The sequence below is a fragment of the Balaenoptera acutorostrata genome, chromosome 3, assembly GCF_949987535.1.
Source record: "Balaenoptera acutorostrata chromosome 3, mBalAcu1.1, whole genome shotgun sequence".
In the NCBI taxonomy this organism is placed as follows: domain Eukaryota; kingdom Metazoa; phylum Chordata; class Mammalia; order Artiodactyla; family Balaenopteridae; genus Balaenoptera; species Balaenoptera acutorostrata.
This window is the reverse complement of record NC_080066.1, coordinates 99,781,062-99,799,246: the sequence shown is the minus strand read 5'-3', so window position 1 is coordinate 99,799,246 and position 18,185 is coordinate 99,781,062. Positions and strand designations below refer to the sequence as shown.

Sequence of the window (18,185 nt, the reverse complement as noted above, 5' to 3'; positions counted from 1 at the left end):
TTTGCTTTTTCACTCATACCAAAGAAAATGTAAACGTGGTAAATATAATATTTCAATTGTTTTATATTCTTCTCCAACAGGTCCCCGGCCTCCATTAGTGGAACGATATTTCAGTGTTAGTGGGGAAATTTTGCCAAAGGAAATTAATTTTCTTAAATTCTTTAAACTGAGGCCACAGTTTAAATCTCCATCCCTTTGGACACCCTCGTGAGTAACAACAGTCATCACCTACATGGAAAATAGTTTTCTTTCCCGTAGACCTTCTTGCAGGACACCACAAGTCCTCAGTAAACTAAGGAAATGCCTATTTCGAAGTAGAATGATTAGGAGTTCATGGGGATGGTTCTGACAGTACTGTGTAACGATGGCTTTAGAGAAACAGAGAGACTCTGTGAGAAAAACCCACATGTGTTTTCGTGGGATGGATGGGAAGCATTTTAATAAAAAATAATGCTGGCAATGCAGCAGGTCAGGCTTTAATAGAATATTATGAATAGTCAATGCAAATGAATGGATACAATGAGTTTAACAGGGGATGTTCCAGGAGTGAAAGCAATGCGCACACCAAGGAATTGTGGGTAAGGAGAAAATGAGAGTGTGCTAATGATTGGATGCAGACAAGCAATGAGTAATTCCAGAGCTCACAGTCAAACAAACTGCTTGTGGCACTAATACTTGTGCCCAATTACCAATTCAGAAAGAAAATAAAAAGCAGTGTCAGTAGAGTCAGGGTGGGAAATCTCCAATTAGCACCAATTAGTGAAGTTGCTTCCTAGAATGGAATTCTGGGGACATTAAAAAACAAATCCTCCCAGAATGCCTGATGGAAGCATTTCTTTACCAGGTGATGAAACTCCTGAAGTATAACTTGATGAGGATTTGTGCCTGTGGGATGTGAACACAGATATGAGTTGGAACTTGCCTGCTCGATTTGACTGGTCAATCATGGGCTGTACTATTCTTCTTCTGGCATTAATAAACCTGAAACAGAACAGAGACGTCCAGTCAGCAAATGCAATTTCTGTGCTCCGTGAACACCTCTGCACGAACGCTGCGGAGAATACAATACAGTCAAACATCTACCGAAAATTATCTTTTTAATTCAAAGGCAATTCTCCGTCTCCATGTTCAAAAATAGCTGACTGGATCATCTCCTCCATCATCTCATAATCAACTCAAAGCTGACGTGCTAAAAAGGCTCAGGAAAGGAAAAAATTTTCCCTGAGAAAACGTCTATTAATTTGCAATTGTGCTTCTGCCTCTTGAACAAGTCGGAATCTGGTTAAAGTTCACAGGCTGGATGGAAGATTTTCCCCCTTTCCCTAAACTCGCCATCATAGGGAGACCCAGCCTCCCCTTGCAGCTGGTCATAAATGGAGACCAGGCTCTGGCACTCGGCTTTCACAAGGTATTGTTAGGTCAGCAAAGCCATCAATTAGGCTGTCTGAAGTTTTATCACCAACACAGCAGTAATAAGTGCTGGCCAGAAAGACTTCTGCTCTTCGGCAACTCCTGCAGTTTAAGCCTGTAAAGTTAGGGGTCACTTAGAGGTCAGTGCCAGCTGGGGGCGGCCTTTCCAGTCTAAGCTGGGACACCCAGGGCAGGGATAAGGTAACTGCCAACCATAAACCCAGCCACCTTTCAACCCACTAGAAAGACAGAGCCTCAGGTACACATGGTTGATATTAGAGTCCAAGAAACATTTTCAAATCAGGTGGTAGCTGAATCACAGGAATGTAAAGGAGAAGCACTTATTTCGTATAGAAGCCTGGATCTAATTTTGCTGGAAATCCAAAAATAAGTGCCTACTTCATGTTACTTTAATGTTTAATAATGCCCATCAAATATTCATGTACAGAGTAAGATGATAAGAAATCTCCTTTATTTCTCCAAATTTAATAAAAACAAAACAATTTTCTACCATTTGCGAGTTACCCCTGTCCCCATGCATTTAATGACATGCATTCCCCACACGCTTGAGCTGATGCACAGGATTCACGGGCTGCATGTTTTCAGGGGGGACATGGAGGGAGGGCGATGCCTAGCATATAGCTAGCTGTTCCTGCAAAATATACCCATGGATGACGTTTCCCAGTACTCCCAGTTTCAAATCTTAAGTGCAGGGGGACTTCATGATTAATGAGTCTACATGGGGTCACAGGCAGGAACTGAAAACTCATTCTTTGAAATTAGCCAGGAAAATTCTAGTGTGTTGGCAGCTCTGAGCTCCTATGGCGTTAAAGTCCCTTCTGTGGAGGACAGCAGCCCACACCCGTTCAGGCCTCCTGTGGGCACTCTGGTGGGAATACAATTAGACTGAAGAAAAATAGCCTCTAGAAAACCAAAAGAGTCTTTTGCATATGGGGTTTGTTTGGCAAACAATGAACTTCTTTATTACTTAAGAAAGCGTAGCTCAGATGTCACACCCCCTCAGGTTTGGGGAAGAAAGTGACAGCTTATGAGAGGTGAAAACAAAAAAGAGAGTGGAAACTGCATATTTATTCCCACTGGGCACCTTAAGTGGTGCTGAGGAATATCTGACCAGATAGATCACAAAGCCTTCCAGAAGTATCCCTCAAATCAGAGAAGGAACTTAATGGTCTACTCTTTCCCTCACTGCTTTTACTGGGACCAAGGAGGACTGACCTGAGAGTTCCACCCCCAGATCTCTTTACATCAGCTCAGGTTAAGACCAATTGAGATTCTCAGGAGAGGAGAAGCCTTTCCTCTGCTCCTTGAAGTTTCTAATGGAGGACACACATGGCAGGGGTTTCACCTCTTTTTATGTGCTACTAATCCCGGTTTTGTTTTTTCCTATAGGCCAACTCTTTAGGTAAAATGAATTGCTATTTTTTCCCTTTTTAATTTCACCCTTTTACTCTTTTATTATTTACATCTGGAGGTTGTTCGCTTATTTATGTCTTTCTCTCCAGTTCCCCCAAACACTCCCTTCCTCACAGAGCTGCAAGGAATCATGGTCCTTAGTTCTCAGCAGGAGAACTCCACACTGTCTTCAAACAAATAATTACGGGGAAGGTTAGAGGTTCACTCAAAGGTCATTTCTTTGGATACTAGTCAGAATGTTTACATTAGTAAAAACGGGGTCCGCTCAAAAGGTTGTTCAATGGGGGCTCCACAACAATGCAGAACATTAAAAAAAGCAATCTGTGTGCTCCCAGGTCTTTATAGAAGCGCTGAACTTGGAAATGCCACTCCAGTGTTACATTTTCAACTAGTTACCATGGCATGGACTGAATGTTCACTAGCAGTTATGGCGATGGCCTTTCTTCGCCCAGTTCTACTAAACAAATAGGCAGAGAAGCCTCTGAAGGTTTTCACTAGATCCTTTTACAAAGGGTCATAAGAGATTTTGCTTTTTTCACTAGGGCTCCGGTTAGCCTCTCTGAATTGTTGCTCTCAAACAATGTTTGTGATCCATAGTGCTGTATCTTGCCAGATTCCTGATTCTACCACATTCTTTCAAATCATGCAGAATTTAAAAAACATATGGGCCCCAATTTTTCAGAAATCTCTTAACATACAACTCCTGCCAATTGTCAACTCCCCTGATCTTGGGATATCTTATAAACACCATAGATGTTACTATTAACATTACCAATTAATGAGCTGACTGTAAGAACACTTTAACACTAAAAAATGAAATTACCCCACTGCACTGATGAGCCACAGGCCACTCTTAGAAAACACACCCATGTACATAAAATGAAGCCATTTAATTATAGATTCAAACAATCAAATTAAGAGTAATTTTTATTTCTTTAATATCAGTAATGTGAAATTTCCAAATATGGTCTTTCCCCAAAATTACATAACATGAAAATTTTTTCCACTTCCTCTGATCTATATTTTAAAATGAAGTTATTCAGTGCTCAAACAGTAAACAGAATATCAAGTTTTGATTCCACTTAAAATCTGAAGAGTCTAAGTTGAAAACAGACTGATCTTCCATCTTTCAAGGTCCAAGCTCCATTCATATGGAAAAATGCAACTCACTGGTTCAAAGACAAAAGACATCTTAAAAGGCTCAAAAGGTTTCTTGGCTATTAAATGGGTCTTACAAAATAACATTTTGATGAGTTAAGTGTAAATGAATCAGACACATATGGATTAAGTTATCCTTGAATTTCACACGGGTTTAAAAACTAAGGGGAAAAGAGGGTGTTGGCAAAAACATTTTGGACTTTGCCAAACCCAAAACATTTGAAAAATTGCTGAACACATCCAACTAACCAAAATGCAGCAAGCTGCACCCAACTTTAATGAAAACCCCCGCAAGTTATTTCCAATCCAAAGACTGTTAGGTTTTTCATCTGTATCTGATATTAAAAAATTCTCTAAGTTGTAATGTCATCCCAGAATGATTTTGAAGTTGAAGACATATACTTTTCTATTGGTACAAACTATTTCACCCGAAATCACAAAGTCTTCTTAGATAGCTCTTAAAAGCATTCTGAGGTTTGTACAACTTGCGTGTAAAATATGCCATCTATGATAAATGCCATAAATGTGCTAGTAAGCCTAGTGCCTTATCCAGATTTCACTTAAAAAATATTTTTCATTAGCCTCATTGTGACTTTTTTTAAGGGCTAGAGATAATTCCATTAGTGACTCCTTAGGGAATGAGTACCCTAAAGTACACTAGTTCCATTGATTTGTATTGAACACAAAGTTAGTATCCAGGCTCACAAAAGCTCTGGAGAGGATCTACTAAGACTATCTACTTTCTCATTAAATTTTACGAAAATAGAAAATGCATTAGTATGTGTGATCCTTAAAAATTATATACTTAGACGGTTAGTTTAAAAATAACTTAATTATAGAAATAAATTCAATGACTTTCCAAGAATCATGAGGCCTTTTTGAGGCAACTTAGAGTGAAAATATATATATATCTCTATATATTAAAAAGAATAAACCCAAGAGAGGAAAATATCATTGAAATCTCATCTTGTCTTGTTGGAGAGAGGTCTTCTGGAGACCTCTCCCCCAACCCCACCTTAAGCCCCAACAAAAGAGCCAAACTTTTCTGCAACCAAAATCTGACTGTGGTGATTTTTCTTTTAAAGTGTTTTCACTCCCCAGCATATTTCAGATTGATAGAAGTAGACTTAGGTGTCATTCCTGATTGTCGGTTGATTCCTTTTCCTTTCTCTTTCTCCCTCTTTTTAAATGGCTGATAAATCCCTCTTTCTGGTTCACTAACTTCATGCCCCACCTGGTAACCCATTCCTTTCGGCAGCATTCCTTTTGTTAGAAAGTGCAGGCTTCCATGGAGTCAACTGGAAAGATGCCAGCCCTGAAACCCTCTGAGGGGGAATCAAGAATCTCCAGAACTGAAGCTTTTGCATGGTTTGGTCTGGTTAAGGAGGGGGGCTGAACTGCTGAAGAGGGATCCGATCAATTGGGAAGAGGTGTTATAGGCAGCTTGGTGATTGGGGACCTGTTAAAAAATGAAAAACCTCTGTTTCTCCACTTTCCCCAGGCATGGGACTCATCAGTGAAGGTGCTTATTCGCAAAGCTCGCTACTGGTTGGGGTGTGCAGCAATGAAGCCTCAACAGGGGCAAGTCAGTTATCAAGTTTCTTCATTTTTTTTTTCTTAGTTCACAAAGAAAGCATGTCCTTTTCTGTGTGTGGTTATGGCTAAGAGTGGGGCTTTCTCAATGAGATACATTGAAAAGGCTGAATCAGTGAATTAAGCAGGTTTAATGCCTTTGAATGTGTATTCTGACACGCAGATGATTGAGTCATGTCTCAAACATAAGTTTTTCACAGGTGGCCAGATAAGTGGGTCTTTTCTCCCAGACAACTGTGAGCAAAGTATGGTAAACAAATGAGATCCATGGGCTACTTAGGGACACATTCATGGTTCATAATTAATTTCCCAGAGCTACAGCTTAATTTATAATTTGATAGATACTAGATTAGTCTACAGCTCTCAAAACACCACGAGCTAACACTTATAAATTTACAATATAAAAACATGATGGGCTTCCCTGGTGGCGCAGTGGTTGAGAATCTGCCTGCCAATGCAGGGGACACGGGTTCGAGCCCTGGTCTGGGAAGATCCCACATGCCGCAGAGCAACTAGGCCCGTGAGCCACAATTACTGAGCCTGCGCGTCTGGAGCCTGCGCTCCGCAACAAGAGAGGCCGCGATAGTGAGAGGCCTGCGCACCGCGATGAAGAGTGGTCCCCACTTGCCACAACTAGAGAAAGCCCTCGCACAGAAATGAAGACCCAACACAGCCATAAACAAATAAAAAATAAATAAATAAATAAAAAATTAAAAAAACAAAACAAAACAAAACAAAACAAAACAAAAACATGATATTAGGGCTTCCCTCGTGGCGCACTGGTTGGGAGTCTGCCTGCAAATGCAGGGGACACGGGTTCGAGCCCTGGTCTGGGAAGATCCCACATGCCGCGGAGCGACTGGGCCCGTGAGCCACAACTACTGAGCCTGCGCGTCTGGAGCCTGTGCTCCGCAACAAGAGAGGCCGCGATAGTGAGAGGCCTGCGCACCGCGATGAAGAGTGGCCCCCACTTGCCGCAACTGGAGAAAGCCCTCGCACAGAAACGAAGACCCAACACAGCCATAAATAAATAAATTGAAAAAAAAATGCAAACCTTAAAAAAAAAGAAAAAACATGATATTAATCTGGAATCACACACCTTTTGTAGCTTTATGAATAGGCCTTGAGCAGTGGAGTGTTTATGCTGACATGAAAGGTCCTGGGCAAAATTATCAAGTAGCTCATGCTTATCTTCTGATGTCCTTCTAATGTGTTCTTTCAAAATTCTTTCTTTTATCTAATTCTTCCCTCAGGTTAGGAGGGTGCACATAGGTTCTTTACTAAAATACCCTACTTTGGGTAAACGCTTCTCAGTTATTGTTCCATATTCCAGACTTCTCTGTAGAGCAAAGTGATGAAGAGCATGGGCTCATATTTTCTGCCCTTTCCTTGTTGTGTCACCTTGGGCAAGTCTATGTAAACTCCTAGGCCTCAGTTTGATTCCTATCTATAAGCTGGGGCGATAGTTGGGCCCAGATTGTTTTTGAGGATTAAGGGAGATATTGCATGTAAAATCTTTGTGCCACAGCACCTGGTACACAGTAAGAGCTCATTAAATGTTAGCTTACACTCAAAATGCATCTATCTCATGTCCCCTCCTAAAGAGCTCTGTTCTCTTACGGGCAATAATTCAGACTAGGTGGCTTATTATTAAACAAAGCCATGCTGAGTTGATAAGAGGGTAATAATGTGTTGTACCCCTGCAGGTAGCATGTGTCCATGCCATGGGGTCTTCCCAGAGATTACAGCTAATACAAGTGTATAATGCCATGGTGGGGATTTTAGACACTGGAGTGGGAATCTCCTGGGGGGCTGGGTAGTGGGGCGAGCTATCTTGGAATCACTCTCTTAACGGTTCTCTAGATCCTTGCAACTCTGTGTTCCATGGACGAGCCACATCAACATCACTTCAAGCTTGTTAGAACTGCAGAAATACAGTGGTCCCCACCGTGGCACTACTGAATCTGAATCAATATTCTAAAAGATTTCCAGGTGACATATGCATATTTAAGTTTGAGAGTTTCTGCTCTAGGTCACATACCAAATACATGATCCAGTACTCTTACTAAGAATAGAAACTTGCAAAGATCAAGTTGTAATCAAGAACCTTAGCTGTGAAAATGCACATACTATTCTCTTTAGTTATGTCAGATCTAAACAGTCCTGTAATCACTTGTCTTGGGCAACAAACAATTTATAATAATTTAATACATTTTACTCCATCGGTACCTCCTAAAGGAAAAGTTGGACCAATGAAGCGTTCTTGTGGAAACTGTTCTCTCTCAGGAGTGGATAGCAGGAAAATGGTAGATTTCTATTTTTATTTCATGTAATTCTGCTCTGAGTTTTTAATAATAAGTATGATTATTTTCATAATTAAAAAAGTGTTTAAAATGACCTGGAGAATTTGGCATCCTATTTGACTAAGGCGTATACAGCCAATAGTAGAGACTTTTTAATAAAAGTATTTGAGAAATTCCTCTAAGATAGGGAATTATCTTTTATTTTCTTTATAATACTGAGCAACAATAAACATTATTCCATAAGTATAATCACACCCAATGGCGCGTAACAAAACATCCCAGCAGGTTATGATTTTGAAGCACTGTTACTCTTCCAGAATGCCATCAGATTATTCATGTGCAGCTATTTATCATGCACTATAAAAGTGATCTTTCAAAGCTACTTGAAAGCAAGGGAGGAGAAAATACACAAAGATCCTTAGCTATTCATATCTAGGATCTATCCTCTTAAAGATAAAATACTAAGTCAATAGACATAAGTTGTAGTATATTACCTCATCCTGTACATGATTTATTGCAGATGGAAATCAACCAGAAACTGAATTACTCTGAAAGTTTTACTACTGACATTAAAATTCCAGATCTGTATACCTACACTCCTAATAGTGCTTCTGAAAACAATTCTTTACAGACACGGAAAATACATCTACAGCTTTGTTCGGCTCTATCAGCATAAAAAAGCAGGAGTAATTGTTTTCAAAATTACCAATGATCAAGTACCTGTTCATCTATCTGAACACTACTGCCTGACTGGGCTTCGCAAAATCAACCAGTCACTTGACAATCAGTTACACACATTTTAGCCGGTTCTCATCATGTTCCTAGCCATTTCCTAATTCGCGCTAACAGGAGAAGATCCCAACAAATCTAGTATCTCTTTAGCTTTCAACATCACCTTTGATTGGAGTATTAATTCTATATCCTACTTCTCAGTGGAAGCCACCTAAGCATGAACTTGCCAAAAAATACACCAAGCTGTTTAGTAATTATGTATTAGCTATGTTTGAGGAGATCAAGGTGCACTTACGTGCCCTATTCTATGGATATCTCTTTGATGAGCTTGTCATCTGCTCGGAAGAAGATGTAGGAGGATTCTCCCATACAGTCTAGCAGGCCAGCTGCTAGCTGCCTGTCAAGCCCTCAAATGGACAAGTAGTCCAGAAGCAAAAATGTCACTCCTTTGATCTGGCAAAGGAGCAGCTGCTGATTTATAGAGTAGGACTTTGTTCTTCCGTTCTATTTTACTTTCTTTCCTAAGGCAGAACCACAAAATCCAGGAGAAAAAAAAAAAAAAAGTGCCGTTCCCGGCAACATCAACAAGCTCTGACAATTGCAACAGGGTTTTTCTTGGCCCGAACAAAGCTCTCAGGCATCTCCTTTGACGCTCACCTTTCCCCCTCCTCTCCCCCTTCTCCCCACCATTTTTTGCAATGCGGTAGTTATTGTTTAATTCAGCTTCTGTAAATGGAATGGACTGTGGCCAGCAAGCCTGGGGCATAAACACACCTGTATGAAAGGAGTCTTATTGTAGCAACCATCTACAAGCAAGCTCGCATGAACCACGCGTTCCTGAGTTGAGAAAGAATGCTCCATTTTTCCTGACAGCAAATTTTACCCTAAGTGAGTTTCTACTTTTGGTGCCACCAGCCTCTGATGACCACATTTGAACTGTTTCCTCTTCAACGGCATTACACCCTTCAGATCCAAGAGAAAAAGGGATTCGATTTTTTTAATCTGTCAGCAAACAGATCCATCAAAAATGTTTATTCACTGTCTATAATATCAATCATTAAGCCCCGAATTAAACAACATCCTGAAAAGCTTTCGCAAATGCAGTATCAAAGATGCCATAATGTTGATTTCGTTACCACTGATTTATACTGACACAGGCTTCCCTGAGTAATATATAAGGAAAAAAATCAACCACAAAATCTCCATAAGCCATATGCATCGCCTTGCTAAGAATTAAACTGGTTTCAAACGCATGATCCCGTTCTCAGTGGATACATCTGTCACGTCAGAGATGTCCTGTCAACCACGTGGAACAGGAAACAATGTGGCCTTGAGATAAACTGTGAGAAGTCATTAGCCATATGCATGTGTGTGTGTATACACGCACTTCCACATACATGTATGTATATGTATACACATACACACACACACACACACACACACACACATCAGGCAGGCAATAAACTTTGCAGAGATTAACACCTGGCTAAGTTTTCTGTGCTGCTGCTGAAAGGAAGGGTAAGAAGGGTTGTCAACTCTAGAATATTTAGACATATAACCACATAGGTCAAAGACAGAAACTTTGTAGGCAGTGGGAATGCTGAAAATGATGGAGAAAAGAAAAGCTGCTAAAAATCCTTGTTTTTCTGCCATCATGCCATGTTCTAGTGTTTGCTCTCTTCTCCCCTTTCTCACTTTCCAGGGCAAACAGACATTCTTCTCAGCCTCATTCCTTGCTTTATCCTATGTCCCCCAGAGGTCGATCAACAGTTATTCAGCAACCACCGCCTCAATGTCCAGAGAACTGTCCTCGTAGAGCTTTCTCTGGGAGTGCACATGTATCCCAGGGAGAGACTGGGTTCTGGAGGGGAAAGGTGAGGGGGTAGGAAGGGCAGCAATGTATAGAGAACAGGGATTATGTAAGGTATCTTTTCATCCTTTTTTGGTCCTAAAAACTTCAGAATGAGTAAGTATTAAGCTCCACAGTAATCTGTACATGTGTCACACACTGATAAATCTTCTACATTCTATACCTAACAAAAGACAAGTTTAATAACAAAATATGACAAGATCATATATAATAATAAATTATATATAATAGGTAAGTATATAATTATATGATTCTCTCTGTGTCCATATTATTTAAAATTTAAAAAATGCAGTTCAAGCCTTTAAAGATTTTTACTCTTTGCAACCATAGAAACAAACTGAAAAGCACAATTTGAGAATACATAATAATTACAAATCATAGCAGTCCACACTCAGTAAATAAGTGTGATGGAGTCAATTAGAGAAGTCAGATGACGGTTAATCACCAGATTCTTGGAGGAGGGAAGTTGGACCAGATTAAAAGTGTATAGATTATTGGGAAGGAAGAAAATAAGGAAATGGTGTGTGTGAAGACACTGAGGCAGACCAGGGCCCACTGTGTGCAAGAGAGGGTGCAGGACCTGAATTCAGACAGGCTCCTGGTTTTGGTCTGGAAAACATGGCCACAGTTAATAGACAAGCTGGTGGAGGAGTTTTTATTTTTCCAGCTTTATTGAGATGTAATTGATATATAACATTGTGTAAGTTTGATATATAAGACTGTGTAAGCTTAAGGTATACAACGTGTTGATTTGACACATTTATATATTACAAAATGATTAGCACTATAGCATTAGCTAACACCTCCATCACATCACATAATTACCATTTCTTTTTCGTGGTGAGAACATTTAAGATCTATTCTCTTAGCAACTTTCAAGTACGTGATACGAGACTGTTAATTATCATCATCAGGTTGTGCATTAGATTCCCAGAACTTATTCATCTTCTAACTGGAAGTTTGTATCCTTTAACCAACATCTCCTCATTTCCCCCACCCGGGTGAAAGTTCTTGAGTAACAAATTGAACCTCTGAAATTCCTGAAGAGTGGAATGATGAACTATGGTGCTTGAGGAAGACCTATTTCTGAGAGCTATGTATGAGTTGATGAGAAGCTAGAAGCTAAACGGTAGAAAGCTATTCTAATCCAAGCAGAAGAGGGAAATAAAGTGAACTCAGACTAAGGTGGTAGAAATACAAAAGAAGTAGGCCATGTGGGTTGGAGAACTGCTGATGAATTGTGCTTAGTTGGCAAAGATACAAATATAAACGATATTAAAAGGATAAACCTGAGAATCTATGTCTGGTATGCTATGGTATACACTTGATGAAAATTGGAAATTTTGGAGGAATTCCTACTTGTTGTGATGAGGAGAGGCAAACCCAGCTTTCCAGATGTTGCCTTTGAGTTGACAGTGGGACTTTCAGGCTGAGAAGCTAGTCAGGCCACTCAAGACAAAGGACAAAAGAAGAGTGAAAGGCTAGAAAGAAGCGACTTTAACTTCAAAACCCTCTCATCTCTTCAAATCTCCAAAACTAGATGAATATTTCAGGCTGTGGCAACGAGTATAATAAACTGCCTAACTACTTCCAAAAGAATTACTTCCTCTTCATAGATCCTGCAGATTTTACCAAGTCCTTTATCTAACAATGGCTGGTCAAGTTAATTGTCAGTAAAAACCTTTATTCCTATTAGGTCCAGCTTGCTTTTTCTTTTAATTCTGAGATAATTTGTGTGACTGGATTTAGAGGCCAATGGTAATAATGTACTGTGTACTGCTAAACAAATTGTGTTTCACTTCATACTTTGTGGAAGTTCCAAAAGAGTTTTAAAGATTGGAGATAGGAAAAATATATGGGAGACTGTTTGTTTTTTAAGACAATTAAGGGTGGGTTTTCTCCAGGTAGTGACAACTAATTTAGAAGAGAATTGATAGGACAAAGTGTTACATTGAAAAGGGACTCCATTAAGTGTGATGGCTTCCAAATTGTGTCCTCCTTTCAAACAGTATTTTTCTTTTTAAATGGGCTTTTAAAGTGAAAACTATAGCACTTCACCCAAAATGGTGTGGAAACAAATGGTTCTCAAGTGTCTATTCTTCAACTCAGGCCAAACCACCCCAACACCAGCAATCTACAGCCACTTGGTGTTTGGAGGGAAGGGGCTTGCATGAGAATGTCCCCGTGGCCCTTTCATTTGTCTGTGGGGCTCCTTTTTCTAAAGCAGCAGGGGAGACCTCAGAGACCAGCGTGGCATGCCAGGAGTGTTTGGATGGGCCAGCCTCTTATCCTTCTTCCAACTCTCCTGCTGGTTTAAAAGAAAGAATGTGGCAGAAGACACATGAGGAAAGTGGCAACATTCTTAGGGCCCTTTATCAATACCACTGCTTTCTTTAAATTGTAGCTTGGTCTCTTGTTCGAGAGGCTGAGATTTTAGCACTTTTAAAGGGAACCATAAGTGAGAAATCTCCTAGGTGTTAAGCTTTAGAGTGGCTTCAACCCAAAATAAGAAAAAAAAAAAAATGAGATTAAAACACAGAAAGTCAAGTAATATTAAGAAAAAGATCCAACAAACAAAATATCATAAATATGCATATATGGTACAGTCTTTGTGTTTAAATCAAATGGTATTTAACCAGTTTATACTGGCATCTAGTCCAGGTGCCAAAGGGGGAAAAATCAAAGATTTAAAAAATGTCAAGGTCACTTCAAATAAACTATAGTTCTAACAGCTATACATCTAACAATAATCTTTAAAAATTATTATGAAAACATATCCCATTATGTCAAGAGGCAAAAAAATCTATTCATAAACATATGACTTAATGTCTTCACATTTATGATGATCAGACATCAAAGACCAAATTCCAAATAAAATTTCCTGACTGCCTTTTCTTAATAACAAATTGAACATCTTTTACTTTGATTTGCAGCTGGGTAGCATTCTGTATCTTCTTCAGAGCTGTTATATGCAGTCTTTCCAATGTGACGGTATTATTACCCACAAAATTTTTAGCATCATCCCGTAATCATAAAAGACATAAAATATATCTTTATAAATCACAAGAGACTCAGCAAACCAGCAGTTATGCCACATCTGCTTTAATCCTTAAATATTTTAGCTTTAGAGGGTTAGTGGATTTCTTTCCCCTGATTTGCAGAGAAATAAAGACATCAACCTTTGATTCCTGTGTTCCAGACAAAGCTATAGTCTCCAATAGACAAAGAAGCAAACACTTTGTACTGCAATTTGAAAGGATTTTTTTTTGCATATTCACATTTCACATCTATCAGAATTTCCTAAAGTGGCTTACTATTAGAAATAGAAATGATAGCATTTGAATGATCTCCATTTTCACAGTAAAGATAAAGTAACATAAAAATAATTTAATTTACAAATTGGTTTAACTGCTATACAGTAATGTACATATAAACAAAAAGGCAATTAATAAGTATAAAGTTAATATGCTAACATGCTAGGAACACACTATTTCTTCGATCTGGGATGGCCTTTCTCCCATGGCTATCTGGTCAACACACCCTTCAAAATTCTTATCAGAGAACAGCTTTTTGAGGTAACTTCTCTGATTCCACAGTTTGAGTAAGAAGCACTTCTTCAGTCAGTAGCACTTATAGCTCACAGACCCATCACAGCATTTATTCAATACTATAATCACAATTTACGTGTCCAGCTTCCCACCAGGTAGCCCTAGAAAGCAGAACCACATCTTAATTCTATGTTATTGAGAGTGTGTCAAGCATGCAGTACATCCTCAATAAAATGTATAGTGAAAGAATAACTAAATGGCTGAATGAAAACAAGGTTCCTACGTCTTGGAAATAACGTTGAATTGAGAATGGAAGAGCCCAGAGGGATTTTCTTGTCCTCACTTTGCAAGTGGCTGAATAGCTGAAACCCTGACGAAATAATATTCCCTAGAATAGGGCAGAGCTAATATGGGAAATAACTCTGGCTTCCTGGCTCTGTGTAGTTATCTTTGCACTCAAAAACCACTAAAGATACAGACTAGAGGCATTAGCTGAAAGGTGTGAATCCATCTGGGCATTAGAGATGCCAGGCAAGTCTTGTGTACAGGGTTGAAGGCAGAGAAGGACTTGACTTGGCAGAAAGTGGGCAGCAGACTTTTCTAGGCTGGTGAACATTGGGGCATGATGAGTGCAGTTGACTGAGAGAAGAGAATAAGCTGGGAGTAATGGGAACTGAGGTCAATGGAGTATTTTGGGGGGGGTGTGTGTGCGTGCACGTGTGTGTGTGTTTGGGGACAGGGGAATAGTGAGTAGAAAGTGAAGGAGGAAGGTTTGTGAGATGGAGAAAGGAAAGAAGAATAGAAAACTTTCTTAAAATATTTTTTTCTCATTATATCTTTCTAAGGAAGTTTTCCCAAATTGTGCTCTGAAGGACACTGGTGTTAATAGGTGTTTCTCCAAAACAAAGGTGGTAGGTCAAAGTGTGGTAGGGAAACAGCACTAAGTGAAACAAAGTAAAGATGTGTTCTTTGCTGCAAGTGATGTCACAGCTTTTTATAGCTTTTTAAAAGGCTAACAGCTTTTAATAGGCTAATATTATGAATCTCTAAGAGGGAATGATGGTACCAATCAATTCTTAACTGTAGTTATTAAGATTTTGAGGGGCACTAGGGTTCCAAGGATTTGAAGAAAAATGAAGCAGTGTTTTTTTTAACCGAAATTGTATTTTTAAACCATTTATCAATTTGAAAATAGGATTTCCATGTTCCTACTTCCCCAAGTCAGACTCAGAGACAGAGAATCATTTGAAGGGCTCTTGTTTTTGTTTTTGTTTTTTAAATGTATGTTGTTGCTGTTTTGTGGGTTTTTTTTTAAATTTTATTTATTTATGGCTGTGTTGGGTCTTCGTTTCTGTGCGAGGGCTTTCTCTAGTTGCGGCAAGCGGGGGCCACTCTTCATCGCGGTGCGCAGGCCTCTCACTATCGCGGCCTCTCTTGTTGTGGAGCACAGGCTCCAGACGCGCAGGCTCAGTAGTTGTGGCTCACGGGCCCAGCCGCTCCGCGGCATGTGGGATCTTCCCAGACCAGGGCTCGAACCCGTGTCCCCTGCATTGGCAGGCGGATTCTCAACCACTGTGCCACCAGGGAAGCCCAGGGCTCTTGTCTTATATATTACCTGTTCACAATACCCCCTCCCAAGATTATTATAAAACCTGACTACTCCATTGCCCTTTGACCCCAAAAAATGTGCAGGCTGAAAATGTTCTCTAGAATTTCTCTATCTCAAAGGTAGTTTGATCATTAGGAGATGATGTTAGGCTGGGATGTCTTCTCTAACCTTTCCCTTTTGCTACTTTTCTCATATTTTCTTACTCAAAGAAATATTTTTTAAGAAACAACAACTATTTTGCGATGTGTGCCTAAAATTTATGCTTCAAAAATGATTCAGAAACTGAAGACTAATCTTAAATCTAGGAGGTTTTTTTTCTTTTTTTTTTTGGCAACACCCTCTGCATCTTTCATTAATCAGAACTAAAATTGGGCTGTGGCCATCTAACTTTAGCATGTCTATTACATGTGTTAGAGACTTCTGTGTACGGAGGGTGGGAGATGGGGAGGAGAGAGACAGAGGCAGAGACAAGATGGTGAGGGGAGCACGACATTAAGGAAAGGAAGAAATGAGATGGGAAAAGAGACAGGAAAAGAGGAAGCGCTGCTTTGGCTAAAGTACATCAATGCGCATCCAGGACTCCTCCCTCCCCTCCCCTCCCACCCCCGCCCCTGCCAATCCTGCTTTCTTGTTTACAGAGTGTACAAGTACAAAATCAGCTTTTACTTGTAACTGTGTTAAACACCACCTGCCTGCCCTCTGAACCCCGCTGTCCCAGGATGAGGTCAGCCCGGTGAAGGGCTCCAGTTCTATAAGCAATCCTGTCATTCAGGCTAACAGCAGTGATTCGCTCACAGGGGGCAAAAATGACTCAATTGTTGGGCTTATTGAACTCCAGGGAGCACAGCTACTCTATCATTACCATGGAGTGCAAACACCCTGAGCTCTGTTTTGGTCCACTTAAAATTGCTATTTGCTGTGAAGGATTGGCAAAGCAATTCTTAAAATGATGGGGGTGAAAGTAAGGCGAGTGCCATTATGGGCTTTTCCTTCCGTTTAAGCAGAAGTAAGCAGTACAGGACTCGTTCTGAGCCTGACCCACTTATTTAACCTTTTGTTCACTTTGCTGTATTAACATATATTAACTGGCTATATAAGCCCTGGGGGGGATAACCACCTCATGACCAAATTACAGTTCCATTTTCATGGGTAACCTCTCCTTGGGTGGAAATTAAACCCCAACAGAAATACATTGTAGGTCCACACAGAATTGAGGAGGGATGCCCTCAAACAAATGCTGAATGCCAGTCCTGCAAAGACCAGAGCAACCACAGAGAGGTTGGGTAAATTATACACGAGAGGAACTATTTGAAAAACCAAATAAATTTAATTAAATAAGTTACAAAATTATCTTCCCATCTCTTATCTACTCCCCTTGGTTAATATCCATGACATACTGATGTTGCATAATTGCTCCTACGGAATGCTGCAGCTCAGAGCCATAATGAGCTGCCTTTGCACAAAGGCAGCAAAAGTGGTTTCCCTACAGAGTTATCTTCTCAATTATTTATACTTGCAACACTTTCACATAATGGCAGTTTTAAAATCAAACAAACAAAGCAAACCGTACAATAAACGAAGGAGACAAGAAGGTGCAGGGACCTTTTCTTTCTTTTTTGAACACCAGAAGGGAGAGGCAGGCCACATTGAGTCAGCTGAATTTGGTTCCTCGAAAAGTCTCAGGGGCCCTGCGACCAGATGACATCAAAGCATTTGAGACTGCCACCTTGGTGAAGGATTAGACATGCTCTGCATACCTGCCTTGCTTTTAATCTGTCATATCCAAATATATAAAGGAATGCAAACTTAATTTTTGCCTTTTACACATTGGCTTTTGAAAATTCCTAACCAGAAGACTTGACCCCCCACTCCCCACTCCTGGAAAAAAAAGGTGCTAAACTGTCAAAACGATGTCAATGTACACAGAGAATGGCTGTGTGTGTCACAGTGGTCCCCCAGGCAGCAGAGGGGCTGGCCAGTTTTTATGGTGCTTGTTTGTTTCCACTGTCCACACCTGCCTTCGGCTAATCACTCAAAAACTTGCAATCAAAAGAGAAAAAGCTACTTTGTACGTCTACTAAATAGGGATATACAAAATAAGATAAAGGGTATATTTAAACATTATGGTAAAATTATAATATTATTTCTAATATTTAATTTTGGAATCTCTTTGAAATGAACTGTTACTGCTGCCATCAAGTTCCAACTTATTTTGTACCTAGCACTCAGCTTGGTTGCCTCTTCAGAGTAGATGTTCAATGTTAGCCTGGTTATTTTTCCAAGTTAATCTACAGATGTGCTTGAAGAGCCTATATTTTAAGAAATTAAAAGCGAACTTTCGACCAGACATACATTTTGGATCTGCATAAAATCTGCATTTTGTTTAAGATTCTCCATTAACAAGCATAGGTTCTAGCCTTTTAGGAGGAAGTTACCGTCTTTACTTAAAGAGTTATTCCTCATCAAATAATGGCCAGTCATGTATCTGTGATTAAAGACATTCACTATCAATGCCAGTGAAACACAGC

General features: G+C 39.8%; 1 protein-coding gene across 5 annotated transcripts in view; it reads right to left on the bottom strand.

Annotated features, from left to right (window-relative positions):
- The window catches only part of MEIS2 (Meis homeobox 2), a 201,509-nt gene that overhangs the window by 4,659 nt on the left and 178,665 nt on the right, over nt 1-18,185 (bottom strand). For all 5 annotated transcript variants that reach the window (XM_057544120.1, XM_057544122.1, XM_057544121.1 and 2 more), the window contains one exon: nt 923-981. In XM_057544120.1, the coding sequence (XP_057400103.1) occupies nt 923-981 (59 nt within the window). The remainder of the gene's footprint in view (nt 1-922; nt 982-18,185) is intronic.